Consider the following 26060-nt stretch of genomic DNA (forward strand, 5'->3'; position numbering starts at 1 on the left):
CTCCTGTAGATGTCTTCTCTTCCTTAATTTTCATGCAAATGCACTGCTTTATTGACAGCGAGTGTCATCACATTGTGTCTACCAACAATAGCATGATACATTACTGCAGAGGAGAAGTGAAGCAAGAGACTGCTGCAGGGGAATGAAGGCGAGAATTTTTTTTCCTGACAGTTTGGCTGGGAAAGGGGGCATTGGAAGCAGAAGGGGGGGCGGGGCTAAAGGAAAGGAGACATGGGAGGGAACTTGCTGCAGGAAGGTGGGGCTTCTTCAGGCAATGGGACAATATAAACTAGGTACACAAGGAATTATGGCAGGGCATGCAAATATAACATTTTGGCTATGACATCAGACAGCATCCCCAACCCATTTTAAACCACCCCTTTCCCTTAAACTGATACAGTAAAAATCAAAACACTATTGGTATTACCGCATCCCAAAATGCCAGATCAAAAATAAAAACATAATGTAAAGTTGCACCCAAAAGAATAAAAAGTGAGACCTCATATAGCTCTGTACACCAAAGTAAGAAAGGTAGTGTCAAGACGGTGAAAAAAAACTTTTGTACACATTTAATTCTTGAAGATTTACAAAACCAGCATACGTTTAGTATCACCATGATTGTACCAAACCAGAGAATAAAACAGGTGTTATTTGGAGCACACAGTGATAGTTGTAAAAACCTGACACACAACCCCCCCCCCCCCCACCAAGAATGACAAATGCTTCCCCACCACAGCGTGGAATAAACATCACTAAGTAAAATAAGCCCTGTACATGTAAAAATTACAGTTTATGGACTTTGAAGGTTGAGAGAAAAACCCTGCATTCTTAAAGGGGGTTTTCCCATGAAGACGAGTCAGGTCCCAACTTACTGATCAGTGCAGAGACCCCTCAGATCATGAAAACTGATGGGTCCGACCGACCCCTTGTTACTCCATGAGAGTTATGGATAAGACGGCCGCTCAATTCCCATCAGCTCCATAGCGATTAATGGAGCAGAACAGTTATGCGCGGCCGTATGCTCCATTAGTCTGAGGGGGTCCATTGGACCCCTTGTATTTGTGATCTTTGGGTGTCTCCGCACTGAGACACCCACTGATGAGCAAGTTAGGCCCCATCCCATATTTTGTGGGAAACCCCTTTATATGGTTAAATGGAACCCGTCAGTGTCTATAGCAACCTGTCCCCTGAGAAGAGCAAAGTACTGTGCATGCCAAGAAGAGTTCAAATGACAACTTCCATCTGCTCTAAAATATTCACTGGGTTAGATTGTCTGCAGTGAGCAGACATATTGAGAGGGAAGGGGGTGACAGGAGAGCAGGGAATATATTAGAGCAGATGGAAATTGAAAAAAAAAAAGTGTATGAAACGTTACCTGGATCCCTGCTAGCAAGCAAAGAAAAGTGACAACCACACAACTTTAACACATTTGGCATACACAGTACTTTATAGCAACTGGTCCCAAAGAAAGTAAAAATTAATTTGTTGATACAACTGATAGTCACCAACGTGCATATTAATGTATCACTAACCAATGAGTAATACAATAGACTTTTCTGGAACCCAAGTTTGCTTTATACGCTTCACTTTTGTGCAATATTTTAAGGGCCAATTGTATTTGGTTGTTGTCACCTTTTACAGTGCATCCATGTTTCAAGGGATTATCGTCAATATTTAATTAAAACTGCATTTTAGATTATTGCAATAAAAACCATTACAAAAGTTTCTTAAATATTAATATTTTTAATTTTATAAACATTCCTTTTTTTCAGCCAGACAGTCACTATAGCAATGCCAAACACGCTACCAGCGAGCACAGCCCAGACCCAGTCCAGTCTTAGATGGTGTCCAGTTTCTTCAACTCCTAGAAAAGGGGGAAAAAAATAAAATAAAAGTTAGTGGCACAACCTAGTGTTTAGAGCACTAGTCTTCATATAAGGCACTGAATCTTGTACCTATTGGACTTCAGAAACATTTCCAGTCATTCTCCTTTGCACAGATTATCAGTTATAGTAAAGTTGAACATTTAATAGACCACCATTGAGTGTTAATAGAAATTCTAATAATTTGTACCAATTTTTTTACATTTTGCACCAAATCCTATAGGGATTGAGTATCAATGTGCAGCCACTTCTGTAATAGCGATCCTCTAATTCACCAGTTAACTCAGTTTGCATTGATACAAGGGAGGAACAATGCCAAGTGATTTTGATACATTACCTCGAGAGAACAGTTCCTTTTGCTTCATGTCAAACACAATCGGTCCATGTGCTGATACAGTCACTTCATCAAAGCGGTTTACAGCCCTTCGTCCTGCAGTAGGGTTGGAGCAAGAATACAAGTTATGGTAAGTAGATACCCATTTATGGATGGCCTTTGCTGCTGTCAAAGGAGTTCTTACGTCTAGTGGGGCATCTAGTCATGCACTGGTCTTGGGGAGATTGCACACATGCAGATACACTACAGTGGAAGTAGACCTGGAAGGAAGAAGGGGATTTAGAATATGTAAACCCTGTTTAGAGATAAAGCAACCACAATAAATGGTACTTACCAGTCCAGATAATGAAGTCTGACCAAATTCCTCAAACGCAAAAGTACTGACAATGAAGCGCTTGTAGTGAAGAGGGAACTCCAGTGCCTCATCGTATACAGATCTCATCAGTGTCTTGTAGTTATCACCTTCAAAAGGACACCTAGTAGATAGATAAATTAACTGGGCATGGCCAAACCAAGACTGGACTCACCCAAGTTTAGACAATACAGTCCTGTGGAGGATATAAAGTTGTACAGGCCTTACCCATCCACCAAGATTGGCCACTGTGGCAGCCGTTGAGGGTCCGCGGTAGCAGTCCCCCAGCAATGATCCAGCATTAGCACCACTGCAGCGTCTCTTCTGTTTAGAATGCGGACTTCTACAAAAATGGGATCCCTGAGTACCTTGATTATAGGATAGTCAGCATCAATGTAGTATTTTTGGTACTGGTCATCTGTTGGGTTACAAGGCAGAAAATTGATGTTAGAGGGTTTTTTGGCCAAGGGGAGAGGAGAAAAAAAAAAAACGAAAAAAAAAAAAACCCAAACAAACTTAGAAGCGTACCTTGGGCAATCCTCATTTCAAAGCTCAATGGCCCAAAGCTAGAGGCAGGAGGTGGTGGAGGCAGGGTGTAAACTTCTACAGTCAATTGCGTCAAATCACTTTGAATAAAACTGCAGCGAATGTGCAACCTAAACAAAAAAATAAATAAATAAATGTTCTAGAGGGTTAATCTTACGTTGCTTCAAACGTAGATCTTTTTGGTCAGCTTTTTTTTTTTTTAAGTCAGTTTGCTCTCCACAAATTTAGAATTGCTCAATTGTGGATTCAAGTTTGGAAATAGTAATGGACATTTTACAAATTCAAAGCCACATTTGTTTAGATGTAAGCTTGAAAAGCTAGTTCCTCCATACTTGGATCAACAGGAACCTGGAATGCCAGGAGATACCAAAAGTGGTCTGGTATCCATATGCCAAAAGCACAATTGTTGATTAAGGGCGTACACAACAACAAAAAGGACATTCAGCCTTACCTAAAAGTACTGTCTCTGGTAATGGAGGATCCTCCCCAAGTTCTCACCTCCTTGTCACCCACCAAGTCATTCTCATAAACCACATTCGTGCCATCAACCTTGGTGGGAGAATAGTGTAACATGATGACCAGGTTTCACGTACCCAGAGTCAGATGTCTTACACTCTAGAAGAGGTCAAGGTTCTCACAAGTCCGATACTTACAGTTTGTGTGGTCCCACAGGCCGACAGTGGAAAACTGAAGAGAATAAATGCATTGTTCTGAGCAATAGGACCACAGGCTGTACCACTGGCTCTAGGAAACTTCACAGATGGTAGGATTAGAGATGGCAAAGTGACGCCACTAGAAACTGCAACGGAGAGCATGCCATCTCTGGTACACTGGGCAGTAACTATAGGAAAGGAAAGAAGTTAAGGAGCATTCAGTAATGCGAACCAAGGAGCAGGGTCAGCTCTAGGTTTCATAGGCCCCTGGGTGACAACCTCAGTGGGCCCCTTTGCAGCAAACATGTGGCAACATTCGAAATTCAGAATCTAAAAAGTGTCATAAAATATTCCCTAGTTTATCATATGAAACAACACCCTCATGGTCATTTTATATAAGCCCCCCCCCCCCCCTCACACCCTATGGATACAGTTGATACACAAGTTCCTTATGTAAAGCCTTATTTAGGCCACCCTTCCCCCCCCCCCCCCCCCAGCAGCTCTGGGCCCTGGCACTTATGTCTAGTGCTGGCGCTGGCCCTGCCAAGTGACAAAATGCATGAATGTACCTCGATTTCCATAGTAGCATGGTGTTCTGGGGTCAGCTTGGTCAAAACAGCAGCCATTCTGTAGGCAAACCTCCTGGGAGACTTGAGGGCCACCACATGCAAGTCTATTCTCCCTTGGGACACCTGAGCATTCACTGGGGGAAGGCGAATCCTTTACTAGAAAATAGATACAACAAAAGGTTTAGTATAAAATATGTGCATAGTCGTGTACAGTCTATGGATCAAACTGACACTAGTTACAAACCTCCAAAAGTTAGGGGCTGGGAAATTGGACACATGAGATCTTCTTTCTGGTATACCTCCCATTCTCCGGTAGTATTGACTTCCAAGAAGATAGTCATTGTATAGTTATTCTCCTAGAAGTAATGAAGTCAGACCAAAGTTACTTCATGGGGGATACCAGTGTACACAGGAAAGTGTCTAGTGGGAAGGACCAGGAGACCAAAAAGCCCCTCCAAGCTGTTGGTTCTTGGCTGTGAGGGACCACATTTGGAAGTAATGTCTATACAGAGCTGTAGGTTATTAGCTTTATTTCAGTGTCATGAACTGCAAGTCTAAAAAAAAAAAGGGTTTTAGATAGTGTCTGGTCACCTAACCAGCCAGTGCTGTACAATGACACCGTCCTCTAAGGCTCAATTGACCAAATTCTCCTGGTCTTAGACGGTCAGTAAAGCCTCCAGAAGTGTCTGATATCAGTCAGCTGTTCAGCGCCAGCACTATATGGTGGACAGGCGCAGATGGAGCCATCCATTGTGGTAGCAGTCCCCCACCATTGGATATTGCTTGCCAATAAAGTTCAGATTAAAATTTTCGTGTTTATACCCAAAACCTTACCATTTTCTGAATGTAACAGCCATCATATTGGGCATAAATGACTACATTCCCATCAAAGTCAGGAGTGACCCAGATACCACAGGATTCATCAGTAATCAGTGGGGTCCCATTTCCATCAAGATCTAAGGGGGAAAAATAAAAAAAAATTAACATTTTTATTAAGTCTCAATATTTACACACTGGTTGTGCCTCTAGATTAAAAATATATGGTGAATGCATTAGATTGAACTAAATCCATCAAGCACAGGGATCAGTCATAAAAATATAGAAAATTCCTCCCTCAACATTCAGCTGTTTTGTAACAACAGCAAAATAGAGGCAAGAATGGAAATTTTTTACATTGTTAAACAGAGTAGGATTATAGATCTCCCCTAGGAGCAACTTGAGGTTTTAGGCCCTAGTGAAAACTCCGGTGCCGCAAAAAAAAACAAAAAACACTAATGTATGGTTTATAGTACTAGTCTTGTATGAGAAAGGGACATCGAGGCTGGCAGCACACATGGCGTTTTGAACCCTTTTTTTGGGCCATTTTTAATTACAGTAGTCCGTTAAAAGAAAAAAAAAAACATGGGTTTTTTTGAAAACGCATCCATTTTTTACCTGTTTTAAGATAATTGGCAAAACTGGTCAAAAACAGATGCATTTTTCAACAGACTTAAAAAACGGCCCAAAACTTTATGCCCCCCCCCCCCCCCCAAACACCTTGGGCCTGGTTGCAACCACTCTGCACCCCTCAAGTTACTCCCCTGCCTAGGAGTGCAGCAGCGTACTTACCAGTTTTCACAGCATAGTTTACCATATACAGTGGTTTTAATACATGGATCAACCATTACAATTATCCAGAATAGCATTCTGTCCCACAGACTATTGGTACAGCAATATAAAGGAGGTCCATGGAGAGAGGAATTTGCCATTTTGGACTACATTCAATCAATGCAAGTCTTCCAAACATACATACATACAACATATACCAACCTCCACTCCAACTATATGTAAAGATCAGAAAACCTTATTGCAATATCCAACATTTACCATAAACTGAAAGCCTGGTGGAAATATTAGTGGGCAAAAGCTGCAGTGTGTACTCCAAGTCCTCATCTCCACAGATCAGCAGGGGCTCCTCATAAAACATGCCCTGAGCACCGGTCACCAGGGACCCCCATAGGGCCAGGACCCAAACCCACCAGCTGCCAGACATTGTGCTCACTGACTGCCCCCAGCAGAGGGCAGGTCCTCTATATACTACCTGGAGGTAACACAGCTGTTTCAGAATAGACATGGGGGCAGGGAATGAATCCGGGGCTACACCTTCATGAGGCTGCATGCACACGTTGCATTGAGGGCGCGGTCACTCGGTGCGTTTTGGTTGCGTTTTGAAACGCATTGCAACAGCTGAGAGGAGATGATTTGCCTAATTACATTACGGTTAACACTTGAAAAAAATGCAGTGTAAACACAATGTTAACACATGTGCGATCGGCTTAACAATCGCATGCGTTTCCCTGGAAACGCATGTGCGTTCGGGCCGAGGACCTCCCCCTGTGCGCTAGCGTCGCGTTATGACGGACGCTTACCGCCCCCCCACCGGGGCGGTCCGCGGTCCGATCGCATCAGCGGTTCTATGGAAACGCCTGCGATCGGGAACGAGCCACCGGTGTTTTGCATTAATTTAACGCAAAACACCGGCGGCTCGTTCCCGGTCGCAGGCGTTTCCATAGAAACGCCGATGCGATCGGGCCGTGGGCCGCCCCGGTGGGCGGGGCTCGGGCCGAACACATATGCGTTTCCCGGGAAACGCATGCCATTAATAACCCGATTGCATGCGTTTCTCTGGAAACGCATATGCGATCACCCCAAACTCCGCCCCCTGTGCGCTAGCGTCGTGTTATGAACGCGGCGCTAGCGGAACGTGTGAACGCGCCCTCAGGGTGATGGCAAACGTATGCGTTTTCAATCTGTTTTAATCTGTTTTTAAGCAAAACGGGCAAACGTGGTGATGGCACACGTGGTGTTTTGAGCGCGCTTTTGGGACGTTTTAACGCCTCCGTTTTTGACCAGTTTGAATTAAGATAATTGGTCAAACCTATCAAAACGTATGCATTTTTTAACACACGCGGTTTTTGACAGACTGCTTAAAACCGCCCCAAAACACGTTCACCAACAGCACGTGTGCCCTCACATTGAGGGCGCGTTCACTCGTTGTGTTTTGACCTCCGTTTTGATTGTGTTTGAAACGCATATACAACAGCTGAGGAGGGGTGATTTGTCTAATTACATCACTGTTAACATTTCCGTTTACAAAACGCATCGTAAATGTGATGTTAACGCATATGTTAACAACACGCTAACAAAGCATTAACACATGTGTTTTGTTAACGCATGTGTTAACATTGCATTTACAAACGTAAACGGTAATGTAATTTAGCAAATTACCTCTCCTCAGTTGTTGTAATGCATTTAAACGCAATGAAAACGCAACCAAAGCGCAACGTGTGAACGTGCCCTGAGGTTTTGAAGAGCATTGCAAATGTAACAGGAAAAATGCATGGAAGCCAGTGGTCACACGTTCCGCTAGCAGTCCGTTCATAATGCGACGCTAGAGCACAGAAGGCGGTTCTCGGCCTGAACGGACATGCGTTTCCAGGAAAAGCATGTGCGTTCGGGCCGAGGACCACTCCCCTGTGTGCTAGCGGCACATTATGAAAATTAAATGTATACACATTCACATGTGTGAATGCCCCCTCAGGGAACGTTAACATGTGGAGATAGCCCTGGGTTTACAACCACAACGTGAGCATCCGGCTTCGAGCTATGGGCCGATCGCATATGCGCTTCTATATGCGTAAACTGAGAAGAGGAGATTTTCCTAGTTACAGTGTTGTTAACATTTGTGTTTACACATCGCTTTTAGGCCGTGTTCACAAGTTTCATTTTTCAGATGCAGTTCTTGATGTCCAAGGCCGCAGGCGTCCATTCTTAACGCGAAGCTAGCGCACAGGGGCCAGTCCTCGGCCCGAACGCACATGCGTTTCCAGAGAAACACATTCGATCGACTTATGGTTTCCTGATTTTATCTTAAAAAACAAAACACGTGAGCACGGCCTGACGTACCACTAGGCGTCAGTTCATAACGCGACGCTAGCGCACAGGGGGAGGTCCTCGGCCTGAACGCACATGCGTTTCCAGGAAAACCTTGCATGCGTTTCTCTGGAAACGCATATGCGTTTGGCCCGAAGACCGCCCACTGTGCGCTAGCGTTGCGGTGTGATCGTGGCCTGAGTAGACATATATTCAGGTTTTCAGATGCAGTTGTTGTTGTGCTAACCGGAAGTGGCATCAAAAAAAGGGAAACTGCTCCTATATACGGTCTCACACATTATGGTCTTTGGCCAAAAATTGCGTCTGAAAACTAGTGTTTTATTAACACAATATTGTTTTACGTTTGATAACTTTCATGTAAGTTTGAATCCATTGGGGGAGACTAAAAAAAAATTAGAAAGTGTGTTTTACACATCTTCAACTCATTAAAAGAATTATAAAAAAAATCACAGAAAAATACTTCAAAAACGCGCACAGTCCGCACCGCAGCTCTACCCGTCTGTATGAATAGTGACATTGCATTGTATTGTATTGCAGCGCGCATTTCCCTCTCTGTCCGGCAGGTGGCGCCGCGCTGCCTTGGACGGACACTGAAGCTGCTGGCTGATTGGTTTCCCTGCAGAGCCAATAGCCGCGAGCTTCTTCTCTTCTACCATCCAATCAGATCCCCGTATTCAGAACGGAAGTCGCGCGACATTTAAATCTCTCTATAGAGCAGAGAGAGCAGGGCCGGTACCGGGGAGGCGATCGGGCGGTAAGAATCGGGCGATCAGGTGTAATAATCTTCTCAGGTGTCTTTTCGCTCCGGCGGTTGTTTGGTGATACTATATGAGTACCGGACTGTACACGGCTGGTGTTATGCTGGGACTTGTGGTTCTCCTCCTGTGTGTCGCAGCTGCTGCAGGGTTTAATATAGTTTATGTAAACATCACAAGGCCCTGAATGTGCATAGATGTAGCAGAGCTGAGTGTGTGACAGGCACTACTCCTGCTATAATACTCCTTCCCTCATTCACATGTGACATATCCAGAACACATGACACAAATATCTGATCTCTGACTCCTCAATGACTTCTAAAGACCTTATAGTAATAAGCCGCATTGCCGCCTGTTTATCGGAATGGCCGACTATGTAATAGTCCATCTCCCTACAAATTTCACTTTGATCCACTACGGTTTTGTGCAGAAGACTGTAATATAACCATAAACTCCTAATAGCATAAAATAATTAATTTATAATCATATCTAGAGTGGTTGGAAAAGAGGTAGTCCCCTCAGAGGAATTATCCCTTTTAACAGTGAACACGGATTCATTACCAAAAAGATCAAGATACTTGGTGTCCCATATACTCTGCGCAGCAAGAATGGAAATAGCTCAACAATGGAAAGAAGTACAAGGTCCCTCCTTAAAAGCTACAATAGCAATAAATAAATTTTAACAATACGAACGTTGGATAGCCATAGAGAAATGAAAATTTCCAATCTTTACGGAGAGATGGGAACCGTTGCAACCCAGATTTATTTAGGGGTCATGAGATAAAGGGAAAATTCTGATACAAGAATAAATAATGCTCTTTTTTTTCTCTCTCTTCCTTTATTTTCTTCTTTTTTTTCTTCTCTTTTTTCTGTTAATCTTTCCTTTCACCTATCCCTTTGGGGGAATATTCTTTTTTGGTTTATACAGGTAGACACTAATAAAGAAATGCTATCATGGATGAATGGGTGGTAGGTGGATGAATGGGACGTAAGGATAGCCCTTTTTTGGGCTAATCCTCAGGTCCCGGCTATCCTTTAGTAAACTTTAATAAGTGTGTATGTAAATTTTTTTTAAGCGGCTACTGGGGCGTGGAGTAGCCGGACATGAGGCTACACGTCACGGCTACTCCACGCCCCAGTAGCCTCTTTTCTCTGCCTACCATGTAATCTTCGGCCCTCGTCCAAGTACCCGGCGTTCTGCACATGCGCAATAGCGCCGGCCACGGAGCTACGGCCGCGCAACCGTAGGCCTGCGTTCTACGCATGTGCAGAACGCCGGGTACATGGACGAGGGCCGAAGATTACATGGTAGGCAGAGAAAAGAGGCTACTGGGGCGTGGAGTAGCCGCGACGTGTAGCCTCATGTCCGGCTACTCCACGCCCCAGTACCCGCTTAAAAAAATTAACATACACACTTATTAAAGTTTACTAAAGGATAGCCGGGACCTGAGGATTAGCCCAAAAAGCCCAAAAAGGCTATCCTCACGTCCCATTCATCCACCTACCACCCGTTCTACCTTTTTATAGTTAGAATCGTGGTGGTAGGTTCTCTTTAAGGAATAGGATATGGAAATGTTTTAAAATTCATATATGTTGTGTTCTTACCTGGTGTTTTTCTATTTGCCATGTACAAGGCTACAGCTGTTTTGTTTTTGCTATGTTTTGCTAATTATTTAAATAAAAAGAAAAGAAAAAAAAAGCATAAAATAATAATAATCGCTGTATCTCCTTCCATGCAGACGATGGAGGACACAGAGAGGAGGCTGTCAGCAGGGACGAGCTCCAAAACTCCAATGAGTGACCAGGAAGCACTGAATCTCCTCCAGAAATTTGCTGAGCAAAAACGCAAGGAACGGGAAAAGGATCCGGAAGTGAAACGTATGAAGAATAAGTACAAGCTGAGAGCCGCGGCATATCCGTCTCCTGGGAACATTCTCCATACTGGGAAGCAGCTTCCACGATCCCCGGCTCTGGGGGTCCTGCCCCTTTTACCCTCTCAGCAGTTTGAACCAGGAACCAATGAAGATGAGGAGTCGTTCAGCTCACGTATAGTCACAGATAATATTGTACCGTGTGGTCGCCAGCTGGAGCGCACCCTGGTATCCGGTCATGTACTGGGGGACATTCAGGTTAATGGGGGAACAAATACAAGTGAAGGAGATGAGAGCAGCCCAATAATCTGTGATACTGCAGAAGAGGAAATAATAATAAGAAAAATCTGTGATGAAAACCGTAATGTTCATGAAATGTCCAACACTGCAGCGGGTCTAGAGCACCCGTCCTGTGGCAACGGAATGAAGACTGCGCCAAAGGTGAGGAACTCGTGTGATCAATTTGTCATGCTTTCTGCAGTGCTGCGTAATCTATGTGTGCTATATAAATAAAGAATTATTATTATTAATATACATTAGTGCATTAGAGCATAAACCTATTGTAATGGAGCCTGTGCTGCCAGTACTATATCGCTGATCCCAACGGATCAGTATCGAGTCTCCGGTATTATAATAGATTTTATGACTGATAGGGGGAAGGTCACTTTACTTGTATCCTGCAACTTTTATCCTTTGCATTACCAATCCTGCCTTCCGTACAGTCACCCCATGGGGCTGCAGTGACTTTGCAGCATCAGATGAATATATATGTAACGCTGGGAAATACAGACGATACAATATCATAGACTGAATACACTTGTGAAGACAGTCCTGATATTTGGGTTCGTAGGTGCGGCAGAACAGTAAGGAAGCTCTTCATGTTGTGATAAATCTTAATACTGTAGTGTTTTATGACACTCCCGTACACATCTGTTGTCTCCATGTTATATACCGTATATATTCAAGTATAAGTCAGGGTACCTTATTTTTCCCCAAAAACCTGGGAAAACCTATTGACTTGACTTTAAGCCTAGGGTAGGAAAAGCATTGGTCATAGCCTTCCAGCCTCCTGCCCCCCAGTATATAGCCCCTACCCTAGTATATAGCCAGACTGCCCCCTACCCCTAAAATAAGAAATTCAATACTTACCTTTCCAGGTTCTCTTCTCGCTTCCAGTGCCCCAGCAGTGGCAGGTCCTTGCATGCTGGCCGCACGCGCACTAGTGAGTCAGTGGCGACTGACGTCATAGTGTGCAAGCGACTACCGTGCATGGACCTGCTGCTGCCGGAAGAAAGAAGACCACCTGTGGGGGGCATTGGAAAGGTGAGTACTGAGTTTTTTTCCCCTTTTTTTTTTCTTTTGACTTTTTTGTGCTGAAAAACTAGGCTTATACTTAATTATATATGGTAAGTAGTCAGTGACCGCACCACCTTTCACCGCATTTTTAAAAACTGACATAAATGTGTATAGTTTCTGCTTAGAATGGTCAAAAACTAGAGAACATAATAGGGATTTGTCATTGCTGCTCTCCAGTATTGTCAAATAGAAAAAAAAAGTTACAAGAATTCTTGCATTATCATATAAAATATTATAAAGTAGTGGCACAGAAAGCAGAGTAACATCTTTGGACACATTATAAATGCACCAGATGTAGCAAACCATGTATGAATTTGGTACATATTCACAATGACAGTGATGTTTAAAAAGTATTTTGATGGAAATGAAACCTTTTTATTAATAATAAAAGCAAATTAATATTAACAGACATACAGCAAAAATTATTCTGGGTTTCCACTCTTTTTCATTCACCTTGGAAATGGGCTCTACTTGCCTCCAAATTGTCTTCTGCTGTACCTGTAGGGTTCAGTTATGGGTTAGACCCCGGACCTATTAGAAGATCCTCTGAGAGGAGGATGTCTGCATGAAATTTGCAAAGACTTGTGTTCATGTTCTCTCTGTGTTTGCGTGGGTTTCCTTCGGGTCCTCTGGTTTTCTCCCACACTCCAAAACATACTGGTAGGTTGATTAGATTGTGATCCCATTGGGGACATGGACCGATTTGGCAAGTTCTGTGCAGCGCTGTGTAATCTGTGTGCACTATATAAATAAAGGAATTATTATTAAGGTCCTTGGAAGACTGCAGTGATCTTATATTACCGTCATGCAGTACACTTCCACGGTACAAATACATCCAATCCTTACAAATCATGTAATGTATGGTGTGTGTGTATATAGAGATGGACTCGGTATTGTGTATATACAGGTCTGTCTATGGGCAGGAAAGACCACAATGCGATGTGATGCAGCTCAGTATTTTTCAGTGTCCTGAATGTCCATAGATGCATAGCAGAGCTAATTGTGTGACTTACTACTATTCCTGTAATATCTGCCTATAATCCTTGCATCTTCTTCCATGCAGACGATGGATACAGAGAGGAGGCTGTCAGCGTGGAGGAGATCAAAAACTGCAATGAGTGACCAGGATGCACTGAATCTCCTCCAGGAATTTGCCGAGCAAAAACGCAAGGATCGGGAAAAGGATCCGGAAGTGAAACGTATGAAGAATAAGTACAAGCTGAGAGCCGCAAAGTATCCGTCTCCTGGGAACATTCTCCATACTGGGAAGCAGCTTCCACGTTCCCCGGCTCCGGGGGTCCTGCCCCTTTTACCCTCTCAGCAGTTTGAACCAAGAAGAGATGAAGATGAGGAGTCGTTCAGCTCATGTATAGTCACAGATAATATTGTACGGTGTGGCCGCCAGCTGGAGCGCACCCCGGTGTCCGGTCACGTACTGGGGGGCATTCAGGTTAATGGGGGAACAAATACAAGTGAAGAGGATGAGAACAGCCCAATAATCTGTGATGAAATTACAAGAAGCAATGTCCAAAAAGAAAATAGTGAAGTTTATGAAATTTCCAGCACTGCGCCGGATCTACATAATGCGTCCAGTTGTGACGGCACGATGGCTGCACAAAAGGTGAGGAACTAGTGTAGGATCACCAGATCATCGAAGTGGGAATGTGAATTTTAGGTAATTTCTGTTAGTATGACTGGAGACAAGCCTGTCATTGTGCGGATGATGTATTTTACAGGAGGTCAGAGGTGAAGATCCAATAGATTTCAGCCGACCCACAATACAGAATAATCGGAGGATCAGTGAAATGCCTGTTCAAGGTAAAGCGCAGCATTGGTTTATGTTGTGCCAAAAAACTCATTAGTGTTTGTTTGGATGGGATCCGTCCATACATTGTGGACATGGAGGGATAAGCTATAATGGATGCTGAAGATAATGGGTTTTATTCATATTTTCCCCTTCATCACGACGGCACCACCAGAGAGATAGGGATCCGCCCTCCAAGGACAGGAAACCTGAGCATAAAAAGAGACTCCTCCTACTCCACCTCAGTTTGGTTTCCTGTCCTTGGAAGGAGACCTGAGCACGCCGTGATGAAGGCCCTGCGGTGTCTCACTTACCCTTCTCCATGAAAGGAGTGTGGGACGCCGGCAGTTCTATCCTCCGGTGTGGGGATGAGGTTGTGGCGTTGTCCTCCCTCCGGCCGTGCAGGACCGCGGTCGGAACGAAGCTGGTAGGAACCTGCGGCTGCCGGCTATGGGGGTGAGTGATTAGCGCGCACCGGAAGTGACGCGTAGTCACTTCCGGTTTCGACTATGAGCGCTCGAAGTGGCGCTCAGAACAGCAATGGAGCGGACCGCATGTCTCCAAGAGCGGTGAGGCGCACTTTTTTACTTATTCAAAAGGAAAGTGTGTTTCTTTCTGTTTTTGATCACTTTTTGGTATTTTTTCTCGCCACTGGCAGCCTGACCGGAAGTAAGGTCAGGGGCCACGCCCACCTGGCGGGAAGTTTAAATGGGAAAAGGTGGGACTGCTGAGTGCTGGTTACAAGTCAGCAGTGCAGCATGGCAGACAAACGTGATCTTGCAGATACACCCAGGACTCCAGCCCCGGTAACTATACTGCAGGGCGGTGAGTGTTTTTTTCTTCTTTGTATTGATCTTATAACGGGTGTTATTGTTTGTCTATCTTAGGGAGAAGAGGGGCCTAAAAAGGCTACCCGTAAGACGCACCATAGAGAGTGTAAAATTTGCGCCCATAAACTCCCTTCCGGTTATGAAAAAGCCACCTGTAACACCTGTATTGGCAAAATCTTAACTGAGGAATCTGCCGTTTGGATGGAATCATTAAGGAGCGTGGTTAGAGAGGAAGTCCAAAGGGCCAGAGAGTTGTCAAATCCTATCCCACCCCCACTCACTCAGGATCAGCCAGGCACCTCCGCGGCGGTATACGTTGCAGAGGGGTCAGGATCAGAGGAAGAAGGTGTAGCATCAGTTAGCGATTCAGGTTCCCTGGCCTCTGAAGCAGAACATGCAGGGCGTCCTCTGTTTAATATTGACGACTCGGATCATCTTCTTAAATTAGTCAGGATGACTATGGACATTGAGGACAAGAAGCAACCTAAGTCCGTTCAGGATATTATGTTCGAAGGCCTTAAAGAAAGACATAAATTGTCTTTTCCCCTTCATGAGACAGTGTCATCCCTAATACAGAAGGAATGGGAGAAGCCAGATAGGAAATCGTATATTCCCAGATCAGTGAAGAGGAAGTACCCCTTTGACTCAGAGGTATCCAATGCATGGGGCTCTGCTCCTAAAGTGGATGCGTCTGTAGCAAAGGTCAGTCGCAGGTCTTCTCTCCCGTTTGAAGATTTAGGTTCCCTAAGAGATCCTATGGATAAGAAAATTGAAAGTTTTCTTAAAAGGTCTTGGGATTCGGCTACCTCGGCCTTTAAGCCTAATATTGCAGCCGCTTGTGTTTCCCGTTCTATGTTGTTTTGGGTAAATCAGCTAGAAACAGATATCCAAAATAAGGTGCCAAGGGATGCCTTAGCCTTGTCAGTTTCTAATGTACAGAAGGGAGCCGCCTTTTTAGCAGACGCCTCTGTCGATGCCCTTAGACTTACTGCTCGGTCATCAGCATTGTCCAATTCAGCTAGAAGAGCCCTCTGGCTAAAAAATTGGCCAGGGGATATAGGGTCAAGGAACAGACTATGTGGAATCCCTTGTGACGGAAGATTGTTATTCGGAAAGGTGTTAGAAGAATTATTGGAGAATGCAGGGAGTAGGGTAAAATCTTTTCCTTCTACCCAAGGTAGTTCCTTTCGCCCCTTTCGGAGGCCGAGATCTCAAAGAAGGGGGGCAGAAAGGAATCAGAATTTCAGACCCTTTCAAAGAAACAGAGGACTCCTGTTCAATCAGTCCAGAGACCCAAAGCGTCAGAGACCAAATGCTTTCTGACGCCAGGCTCCCCGTAGGGGGAAGACTAGCCCACTTTTTCAAAGCCTGGTCGGAGATATCAGGGAGCAAGTGGGTGCTACAGACAGTTCAAAAGGGCGTCTCGATGGATTTTCTATCTCCTCCTCCCTCTCGATTAGCCATCACGTATCCCGCTTCCAGAGAAAACAGAGAAGCGATGTTTACAGAAGTCCGGACCCTGGTCCAGAAAAAGGTACTGTGTCAAGTTCCTCTTGCCGAACAGGGCCAGGGATTTTATTCAAATCTGTTTCTGGTAAAAAAACCGGGGGGTTCATTAAGAGTCATTTTAAATCTGAAGCCCCTAAACAAATTCCTGATTGTTCCAAAATTCAAGATGGAAACCCTGAAATCAGCGGTAAACCTGTTGTTCCCCGATTGTTTCATGGCCTCGATAGACTTAGCCGATGCGTATTACCACATCCCCATACATCAGGACTTTCAGAGATACTTAAGGGTGGCCATTCAGGTAGACTCGGAGGTTCATCATTATCAATACAGAGCACTACCATTCGGGATTGCTATTGCCCCAAGAATCTTTACAAAGATAGTCAGACTCTGGGGGATGCCACTAATAGATCTTTTCGCCACAAGAAAAAATTGCAAGGTAGAAAGATTTTTTTCCCTCAGCAGGGCAGACCTTCCCTTAGCTGTGGACGCCTTTTCTCAAAAGTGGGACAGTCCTCTTCTTTATGCCTTCCCCCCCATGATCCTCCTGCCCAGGACTATCAGGAAGATAAGACAGGACAGGGCAAAAGTAATTGTGATAGCTCCCTTTTGGCCTCGTCGGGCATGGTTTTCAAGTCTAAGGGAGCTGTCAGTAGCCGATCCCTGGGTGCTTCCGGAATCCAGGAAATTACTGTCGCAGGGCCCGATCCTCCATCCAGAGATAAAAGCCCTGCATCTGACGGCATGGCTATTGAGAGGATGATTCTCCAAAAGCAAGGTTTGTCTCGTGAGGTGATTTCCACTCTACAGAAGAGTAGGAAACCAGTTACATATAGGATCTATCATAGGATTTGGAAGGCTTACTTTTCCTTCTCTGGTCAGGTCCCAGAGCGGTTGGCTCAGCCTAATGTTAGTAAGATTCTTGAGTTCCTGCAGAAAGGATTAGAGAAGGGTCTCAAGCCGGCTACTCTTAAGGTTCAGGTGTCAGCTCTAGGAGCCTTATTTGATCAAGAGTTAGCCAAACATCCCTGGATTTCCAGATTTATTAGGGCAGCAGGTAGAATTCGGCCCACAATTAGGAGTAAGTTGCCTCCCTGGGATTTGTCTATGGTCCTCAAGATTTTGTCAGGTCCTCCCTTTGAGCCATTAGATAGTATTTCTATAAAGCTTCTCACTTTTAAGACGGTTTTTCTTACAGCCATTACCTCAGCCAGAAGGGTAGGCGAGATGGCAGCTCTGTCCTGTAAACAGCCATATTGTAGAGTCTTGGATGACAGGGTTATCCTTAGACCAGACCCAGGGTTCCTGCCTAAGGTAGTTTCTGATTTCCATAGATCTCAAGACATCATCCTTCCATCATTCTGTAGTAACCCTAAGACAGAGAAAGAGAGGGTTTTTCATTGTCTTGATGTTAGACGGAGTATTGTTCAGTATTTGGATTCCACTTCTAGTTGGAGGAAATCAGATAGCTTGTTCATTTTCTTTTCAGGAAAGAATAAGGGGAACAAAGCATCTTCCACAGCCATCGCTAGATGGATTAAAGTGACTATTCAGATGGCCTATGAGATTGCGGAAATTCCTGTTCCGGTCGGCATCCGTGCCCATTCAACTAGATCATTAGCTACATCATGGGCCGAGTGTAGGGATGCTACGCTGGAACAGATTTGCCAGGCGGCCACCTGGTCTACCCCGCACACTTTCCTAAAACACTATAAGGTGGATGTGATGGGTTCTTCTTCTCTTTCATTTGGAAGGAAAGTCTTATCCTCTGTTATCCCCCCCTAATTGTTTGTATTTTCTCTGCAATTCTCTCTGGTGGTGCCGTCGTGATGAAGGGGAAAACAATGAATTACTCTTACCGGTAATGTTGTTTCCTCAAGTCACGACGGCACCTGGTATTCCCACCCGGGTGTTACTTTTTTGTGTGGTTTGGTTCACGGGTGTCGCAAAAAAAAAAAAAAAAAGGCATGAAGAAGATATATATATATATGCCGAATGAATATGTGTATAGGTTTTGTCTTCTAACTAAACGACTCTTCCAAGAAAATCTCTGTAACCTAACTGAGGTGGAGTAGGAGGAGCCTCTTTTTATGCTCAGGTTTCCTGTCCTTGGAGGGCGGATCCCTATCTCTCTGGTGGTGCCGTCGTGACTTGAGGAAACAACATTACCGGTAAGAGTAATTCATTGTTTTCTATGAGGAGTAACAGAGGGAACTGATTTATGGTAAAGATGCACCAGAAATTATATTTTATCTATTAATAGAGACGTGCAGAGAGGTGACCGGTCTTCTTTCAGATCACTCCCAGACACACATCTACACACTAGTACAATGGGAAATTGTAAGATGATGAAGATCTTTAATAACGTGTGAAATTATCTTTTCTTTGCATAGTTTTATTGTTATTCACTTTGTGTCTTGTAGGATTAAACCAGATGCGTATATCAGGCGTACTGAAAAAGATGGCTGGATACGAGTGTCGCAATGAGGACCTAGAATTTCTAAAGCATATGGAAAACCAAGAGAAAGCTAAAGTGTTAAAGGTACCTCCTTTACCTCCTATAGGTGGTCTATACTGGGAGAGAGGATGTCCTGGGAAGCAATGATCCAACAGATTGGAGATTTTCTGTCCAATATGCCCTCATTCATATTGTGTATATGAATACCAGACTACCCTCACTGTTCATAAATCTGAATGAAATATATGAATATTCTAATCTGGATCCTTCTGGTATGTGACTCCTATATCCTATTTCTAGTACGTACTGGAAACGTTGATGCTTTACCTTTTGAGGGGGGTTAGAATACTGTGATGTGATGTATCAGAGTAGGAGTTGCTATTTTACTTTCTAAATCGTATGACTACCTGAGAACATTGGCTTCAGGTTTTCTAATTGTAATCAGTCCTAGACCTATAGATAAATAATACCGTACCATCAGAACCATGACCTGGATGATGTCAGGAGGGGTGGGCTTCATGGGATGCAGGCTAATGCAGTTATGGTTTATGTGATGAATTATTCACTCGGAGTTAGTTTTAGGAGATGCAGCAAGTCTTGCAGAGCTGTCCAGGATTTCGTCGTTTCTCCTCCAGGGATCTCTTTGTTAGTAAGAGGTCTGTTTTCCTTTATTTTCTCTCTCTCTCTCTGTGCAGTAGCGTTCCATAGGCACATAAGTGGTAGGGGAGTACATAGTGTGGTTGTGCGCCCCCTGGCCTGTGGTGTGTAGGGTTATGGATTGTGATGTGTGGTTTCCCTTACAGAATTGGGTGCTAGAGGAGTAGAATCTAGTGTAAAGACTAAATTGTGAGGCTCCCTAGTGCAGGTGTAACTCAAGAGTTGGTGTTATTTCCAGTTCACAGTTTAAGGATGGGGTGCAGTCTCATCCAGGTTTGGGCAACTATTTAGAGTTTCCTCCCAGAATGAGAAGAGCATTACAATATACAGTACACTATCCATTTCCATACACAGTATAAGTAGACAACGCTGCCATAGTACATATAATAAATATCTATTATATATATATTGCACCTGATTTATAGTGCACAGAAATGTGTTCCCACTATACTGTTCCTGTTCTCGCCATATACTTTACAGGCATAATGCTATGTCATATGGAAAACGCTACTGTACAGGAATGTATGGTGACATATGGGCACATCTTTCTTCCTTCTCTGGGGGCTGGAGCCAGAGCATGGTGGTGCTAATGTTCTCCTCCCAAAATATTTGTCAAAATTATTTATTTATTTATTCTCAGAAAGAACTTCTGTCTCTAAGAAAAGATCTTGCGGCCACAAAGCAGGAAAAAGAATTGGTCTTGGCCAAGAAAGAAAAGATTGAAGATGACATTGAGAAGATGGTAAAGTTTTTACTTGAATTATTCCTATGAGATGCATTCAGACATTTGGGGTCTGTGCTGATGATTTGTTTCTGGTCTTGTAGAAATTTTCTTTCGAAAGAGCCGTGTATCTGGGGAGATCCCTCCTGAGCCGGACGCGGGATCCCACCATTGTCAGTGATCTGTCCCCGGATGACGTCCTCAAGCAGTTAAACTCTGTGACCATTCACGCTGCGCAGCAGCAGACACGACTACAACTAGCGGCGGCTGAGAAAGAACTTGCCAGAAGACAACGCGAAGCTGCAGACAGGACGAGTCTGGCGGAGAATCAGAGGAGGTAAAGACACCTGAAAACTGTATCCCTATCATCTCGTTTGTGCTGCATTACTTTCATGGCATTGAGCAGACTCGCTCATACATGGATCATCTTGATCTGGCTTTTTAGTGGTCGTCTCTTTTCTTTCAGATCTTTGACATTGAAGCTGGAGTCTTCTGAGCAACATGTAAAGGAGGTGCAATGCAGAATCCAGATGCTAAAGGTGTGACGTGTTCTAATTAGCACGGTGGCTGAGTGGTTAGCACTACAGCCTTGCAGCGTTGGGGTTCTGGGTTCAAGTCCCCACCCAGGTCAACATCCTGCAAAGTACACTAGTAGGTTGCTTAGATTTTGAGCCCCAAGGGGAAAGGGACAGATTGTAAAGCTCAGTTCAGCGCTGCGTAATCAGTAGGAGCTATAATAATAATAATAATAATTATTCATTCTCTGTCCTGGAATAAAAGAAAAGGACTTTCTTCCAAAAATACTGCCCCTCCCGCTTATAGGCTGTATCTAGTACTGCAGCCTGGATGCATTGCAGTGAACATGGAAGATAGCAGACATAATCTATAGACAGGGGTTGGCGCTGTTTCTATTTAAAGACCTCTTCAATAAAATGTAAGACTAGCGTATGGCCGACTAGAACAAGCAGCCTGAACCATGATCCAATTTGCGGTAGATAAATACACAAAGACAATTTGACAGAACAGTCTGGCTTAGAAACGAATGGGTGATGCATATTTTTCTAAAGTGGTTTTTCGGACATTAGAGTAGTTCCAAGACTTATCAAAAAATGGTGCCATCCCCTGGAGACCATAACGAGCAAGTACATTAAAGGCATTGCCCTAGCGCAGTAGTGGCGAACCTATGGCACTGGTGCCAAAGGTGGCACTCAGAGCCCTTTCTGTGGGCACTCAGGCCATCACCAGAGATGACTCCAGGTATCTTCCTGCAGTCCCAGACAGCCCAGGACTTGCTGTACGCAGAGGTATTTTAAAGTGACAGCTCTACCTGGGACTACTGGAGGGGTGGGAAGGTGTGGACAGATCTGGATTATCATTGTAGCTCCTGCTCCGGCCCTGACAATTCTTCCTGTTTATGGGACATTGGTGGGAAACTATAATGATCATCCAAATTTCTTCTATTTTCTGCTTTGTTGGTGTCCTCAGGGAGCTGTGACAGAAGGGAGTATAAATCAGGGAGAAATACATTTGTGTTGGCACTTTGCGATAAATAAGTGGGTCTTGGTTGTAGTTTGGGCACTCGGTCTCTAAAAGGTTCGCCATCACTGCCCTAGCGCAATAAAGGAAAAAAAAGATGACTGCTGGAGGGCTCCATAAGAAAAAAAACTTGTACTTGCCAGGTCCGGTGCTCCCAGTGTCCAGCACCCTCTGTGCTCTGCCCCTTTTTGTTTACAGGCGCGCCAAAGATTCTGCTCGACAAATTCTGGGCGGCCCTACTGTCTGGAAGCTGTAGAGCGGAGCTTCAATGCGCCTGTAAACAAACGGGGGGAACTGCAGCGCGGGACACTGACTAAGGCTAAATTCACACTGCCGTGAGCCCGCCGCACCGTAGCACGGCGGGCACACGGCAGCGCGGGGAGAGGAGGAGGAGGTGAGCGCAGCTCACCCCCGCCCCTCTCCATAGAAACTAATGGCGCACGGCGCCGTAATACGGGGAAAGATAGGACAAGTCCTATCTTTCCCCGGGCTACGGAGCGGTACGGTGCCGCACGTGTGCTGCACCGTACCGCTCCCGTACAGGGCCGTGAGCCCATAGGAGTGTATGGGGGACGTATATCGGCCGTATATACGTCGGCCGTATATACGTCCCCCATACTGTAGTGTGAATGTAGCCTTAGTCAGTGATTTAAAAACTTTTTTTTTTTTTTGGATATGTGGTCTCTGGACGGTGGCATTATTTCTGATCTAGATTTACCCCTAATACACTAATACTTCCCTGTGACTCTATTGTAGTACTTTACCATCTATACAATAAGTACACAACTACTTTATGTATTATTGGCTTACCTTATGAAACTTCCAGGTTTTCCAGGATTAGGCTATTGATAACCTATTATAAGGTTTGTAGATCAATATTCTAATCTTGTGCAGCCCCTTACTTTGTGTGGATTTCCAAATAAATGTTCTGTGTAACTTTTTTTTATATACAGGAAGAAGCGATCGTCCTGAAAACGCAAATAGAACAGACAGAGGAGAGGAAATCCAAGGTGGAGGTAAGTACCCAATTGTATTGTGTGTCAGACATTTGGGGTCAACGTCTAGAGAGGAGTGGACCTGATGGGGACTTCCCCTGGCCAATCACAGCCTTGTCTAGTTGCTAAGGGCGTCAATTTACCGCATTGGCTGTTTGGCTGTCAATCCGGCAATATGTCTGGGTCAGGCGGCCGAACCTAAACTCCGAACCCAACCATCTGTTGGGGGAGATCCACTATCACCTGCACTATATAAACTAGGGGGAAAAAAATATATATATACACCTAAAATGTCAATTTAGTGTCTTCCTAGTTTATTTTAAATAAAACGTAACCTTGAGTGCAGTATTTTTATAGTGTGTGGATGATAATTAATGTACTATTAATCTTTTTATTAAATTGGAATGGCAGAAAAATTGCCTTTGGAGAAATTGGAGTTCAGAGTCCTTAGTTGGTCAGCAGAGGGAGCCCTTTCCTGAAATTTTAGTTAGGTTCACACTACCGTTCAAACCTTTGTACCAAAAAAAAAGGAAAGAACGGAGGTTTACCGTATCAATTAAAAGTCTTATTGACATCAATGTAAATTTTATGTCCTTCATTATGTTCTGTTTATCTGTTATCCATGTGGGAAAAATGACTGCAGAACTTTTTCTCAGTTTGAAAAAAAATGCATGGATAACAGACGACATCAAATCTACATTGATGTCAATGGGACTTTTAACTGGTGTATGGATGCTTAACATAACCGGAGATATCAACTCTTAAACTTACAATCGGGAATAGAAAGCTGTACATAAAAAATATTTTTTTAGTACAACTCTTAAGGCTGTATATTTATGGTTCTGCTATGCATCTATACACAATCCATAATGAGGACATTCATCTGTATAAAATGACACAAAAAACTGTGTTTTTAGGTGCCAGGGTTCAGGAGATATAGCTGTTTGAATTTGGCCACCGTCATGACGTTCATAAACATCCTTTATGCACAGGGCATGTGCAAATAAGACGTATATAGCCGTACAGCAGCCGTGTAGGGCCAGTATATGTGAAACCATTTCACCCATTATGCATGTTCAGTTGCTCCTGATTCTAGTTCACAATAACTGATACAAAAAAATTAATAAATTAGAGGCCATTTTCAAACTTTTTTTTAAAATGCTGCGCATACGATATCGGCTAGAGGTAATGTCAGAAAAGTCCTGTAGTGCGCTGCAACGTTGTATAGTGGTTGTACTTGGTATTGCAGCTCCGCTCCATTCACTGCAATGGGACTAAATTACAGTCGAGTCATGTGACCACAGGGAGCGCACATCAGACAACTCAATTGGTATAACCTTTATTGAAGGTTTTTGGTGTAAAAATATATATAATTTTTTTTTTTTGTATATTTTTTTTTTTCCATCCCCACCCTGTAGTTCTGCAAGGCAACATTGTGCTAGAGATAGCTAATATCTAACACAATGTTGCCTCGCAGAACTAGTATACGCCAGGTTCTGTCTGTCGTAAATTGTGCTGTAGCCTGCAGAAGTACAGGTGCTGAAGAAGAGAGAAGGAATCAGGCAATACCTTTTTAAGTTTGAGTATATACAAGCCATCCCCGAGTTACAACTTAAAGTTGAATTTATATGCAAGTCGGAACAGGTATAGTTGTAGGTCCAGACAACATTGGATTTTCACAATTATGTGTTGTCGTAGGAACATGGATTATCGATAAAGCTACATTAGACAGCTGATCATTGCAACCTGGGACTAGAGTATAGCAGCCAGAGGTCAAAGTGGGCAAAGAGGTCCATCTGTAAGTCAGGTGTCTCTAAGTCAGGTACCACCTATACTGTTTTGGCCTCAAAAAGGTATCGCCTGATTTGTCTGCTCTCCATCGCTAACGCAGTAAAAGGCTTGCACTGCCCAGGCGCTGGGCAGGGTGACTCCGCCTCTGTACGCCCACTTGTCAAAAATAGTTGCAATGCCTGCTTGTGCGCAAGGAATTGTGACTATTTCAGGACTGGCAACGCCAGAAAATTGGTTTGCCAAGACCTGATAAATTGACATTGGCACATTTTATTTCACTTTATTTTGGTTTCTTCTATTCATCAGGAAAATGTGCAGAAGAAGAGGCAGCAGATGAGTTATTGCCTGAAGCACACAAAGCCGAACACAGAGATGTCTGAAGAAGAGCGAGAGAAGCTGAACCGCAGACTGCAAAGGATTCTCCATAGGAAAGACAACTATCTAGAGCGAGAGAGGATCCTTCAGAGACTGCAAAAAGACCTCCAGTGACTGGAGTAGAGCACCCTCTAACACGGGCTGATTGTGGACTAATGAACTCTATAGAACGTTACAGCATTGATACCTGGAGCCACTCATTCTAGGTTCCATCCACTGCCATGGTGTTCGCTGGGTCCTTAATTCTATATTATGTTCACACACGTACAGTTCCGGCTATGCATGGATTTATAACCACTTTGTATAATAATAATTTCAACTTTTTTTTTAAAGTAAAAATTAACCTGCTGTTTTAAGTTAGATGACAATTCTTCTAAAATCACTCACTAAGGCAGGGGGAGGGAACCTAAGGCTCAGGAGCCAGATGTGGCTCTTCTAATGGCTGCACCTGACTTGCAGACAAATTATTGATAAATAGCAATCGGCAGTGTGTGCAGCGATGATCACTGGATTCAGGCAGGTATGTTACCATTGCCTGCAATCTTTGTATGACACAGACATCATTTCCACAATGTTACTTAGGTGACAGTGATCTGTGTCAGAGTAGTGCGGCATATACTCCTTTATGACCCAGGCGCCATTGCTTAAGCAACGATGGCAGCAGCGCCTGGATAATAAAGAGCGTGGTAGGTATCTTTTTTTTTTTTTTTTGCTGTGACTACCTGTCTACTGGTACCGGGGGGCATGTGCTGCGGCTACCTGTCTACTGGGGGACATGTGCATATTGCATGGTTCTCACAGGCAAAAAGGCTCCTGAGCCCATGCGCTAGGGCCGGTTGCCACAACCTCGCTCTGTGTGTGCTTGATTTACAGCACCGAACCAAAGGGTGCTTAATTCAGCACTTATAGGTTCGGCCTGGTAAATCCAAAATGCACAAGGAGCAAGTTTGTCTAAACTCGCTAGTGGGCAACGTCCCAAAGATGCTCTTCTAACTCAAAGTGCCATAAATCATCCAGCGGATGAGCAACTCCAGAGAACTACCAACTTCAGACACTTGGCGTAAACTGCACATGTTGCAAGTTACCTGTGGATTTACCATCCATAATTTCTGCACTGGAAAAAAAAAAGTACAAG

General features: G+C 44.0%; 2 protein-coding genes across 2 annotated transcripts; one reads left to right on the forward strand and one right to left on the reverse strand.

Annotated features, from left to right (window-relative positions):
* Positions 1-1723: 1723 nt before the first annotated feature.
* LOC140119449 (zona pellucida sperm-binding protein 4-like) lies at positions 1724-6393 on the reverse strand. Its single transcript, XM_072138487.1, has 12 exons — positions 6204-6393; positions 5172-5293; positions 4582-4693; positions 4338-4493; positions 3769-3956; positions 3567-3664; positions 3098-3225; positions 2798-2987; positions 2552-2693; positions 2402-2477; positions 2221-2313; positions 1724-1864 (listed from the first exon to the last, which is right to left on the reverse strand). The coding sequence occupies exons 1-12, from the start codon at positions 6367-6369 to the stop codon at positions 1728-1730; spliced, it is 1608 nt and encodes a 535-aa protein (XP_071994588.1). The 5' UTR covers positions 6370-6393; the 3' UTR covers positions 1724-1727.
* Positions 6394-8906: 2513 nt separating this feature from the next.
* LOC140119450 (uncharacterized) lies at positions 8907-25281 on the forward strand. Its single transcript, XM_072138488.1, has 10 exons — positions 8907-9024; positions 10765-11337; positions 13316-13873; positions 13989-14070; positions 18816-18934; positions 20148-20249; positions 20333-20565; positions 20695-20767; positions 22718-22780; positions 24857-25281. Exons 2-10 carry the CDS (start codon positions 10768-10770, stop codon positions 25037-25039), a joined length of 1983 nt encoding a protein of 660 aa, XP_071994589.1. The 5' UTR covers positions 8907-9024; positions 10765-10767; the 3' UTR covers positions 25040-25281.
* Positions 25282-26060: the final 779 nt, after the last annotated feature.

This window comes from Engystomops pustulosus, chromosome 2 (genome assembly GCF_040894005.1).
Source record: "Engystomops pustulosus chromosome 2, aEngPut4.maternal, whole genome shotgun sequence".
NCBI classification, from domain to species: domain Eukaryota; kingdom Metazoa; phylum Chordata; class Amphibia; order Anura; family Leptodactylidae; genus Engystomops; species Engystomops pustulosus.

What these genes read in the sequence shown, in the direction of transcription:
- LOC140119449 (XM_072138487.1), bottom strand. Translation starts at nt 6,369, where the DNA reads ATGTCTGGCAGCTGGTGGGTTTGGGTCCTGGCCCTATGGGGGTCCCTG. An exon ending in ACCAGAGACAGTACTTTTAG is followed by an intron (nt 3,226 to 3,566) that starts GTAAGGCTGAAT and finishes TTTTTTGTTTAG; the next exon opens with GTTGCACATTCGCTGCAGTT. An exon ending in AGACTTCATTATCTGGACTG is followed by an intron (nt 2,478 to 2,551) that starts GTAAGTACCATT and finishes TCTTCCTTCCAG; the next exon opens with GTCTACTTCCACTGTAGTGT.
- LOC140119450 (XM_072138488.1), top strand. Translation starts at nt 10,768, where the DNA reads ATGGAGGACACAGAGAGGAGGCTGTCAGCAGGGACGAGCTCCAAAACT. An exon ending in GCACGATGGCTGCACAAAAG is followed by an intron (nt 13,874 to 13,988) that starts GTGAGGAACTAG and finishes TGTATTTTACAG; the next exon opens with GAGGTCAGAGGTGAAGATCC. An exon ending in AAGATGACATTGAGAAGATG is followed by an intron (nt 20,250 to 20,332) that starts GTAAAGTTTTTA and finishes CTGGTCTTGTAG; the next exon opens with AAATTTTCTTTCGAAAGAGC.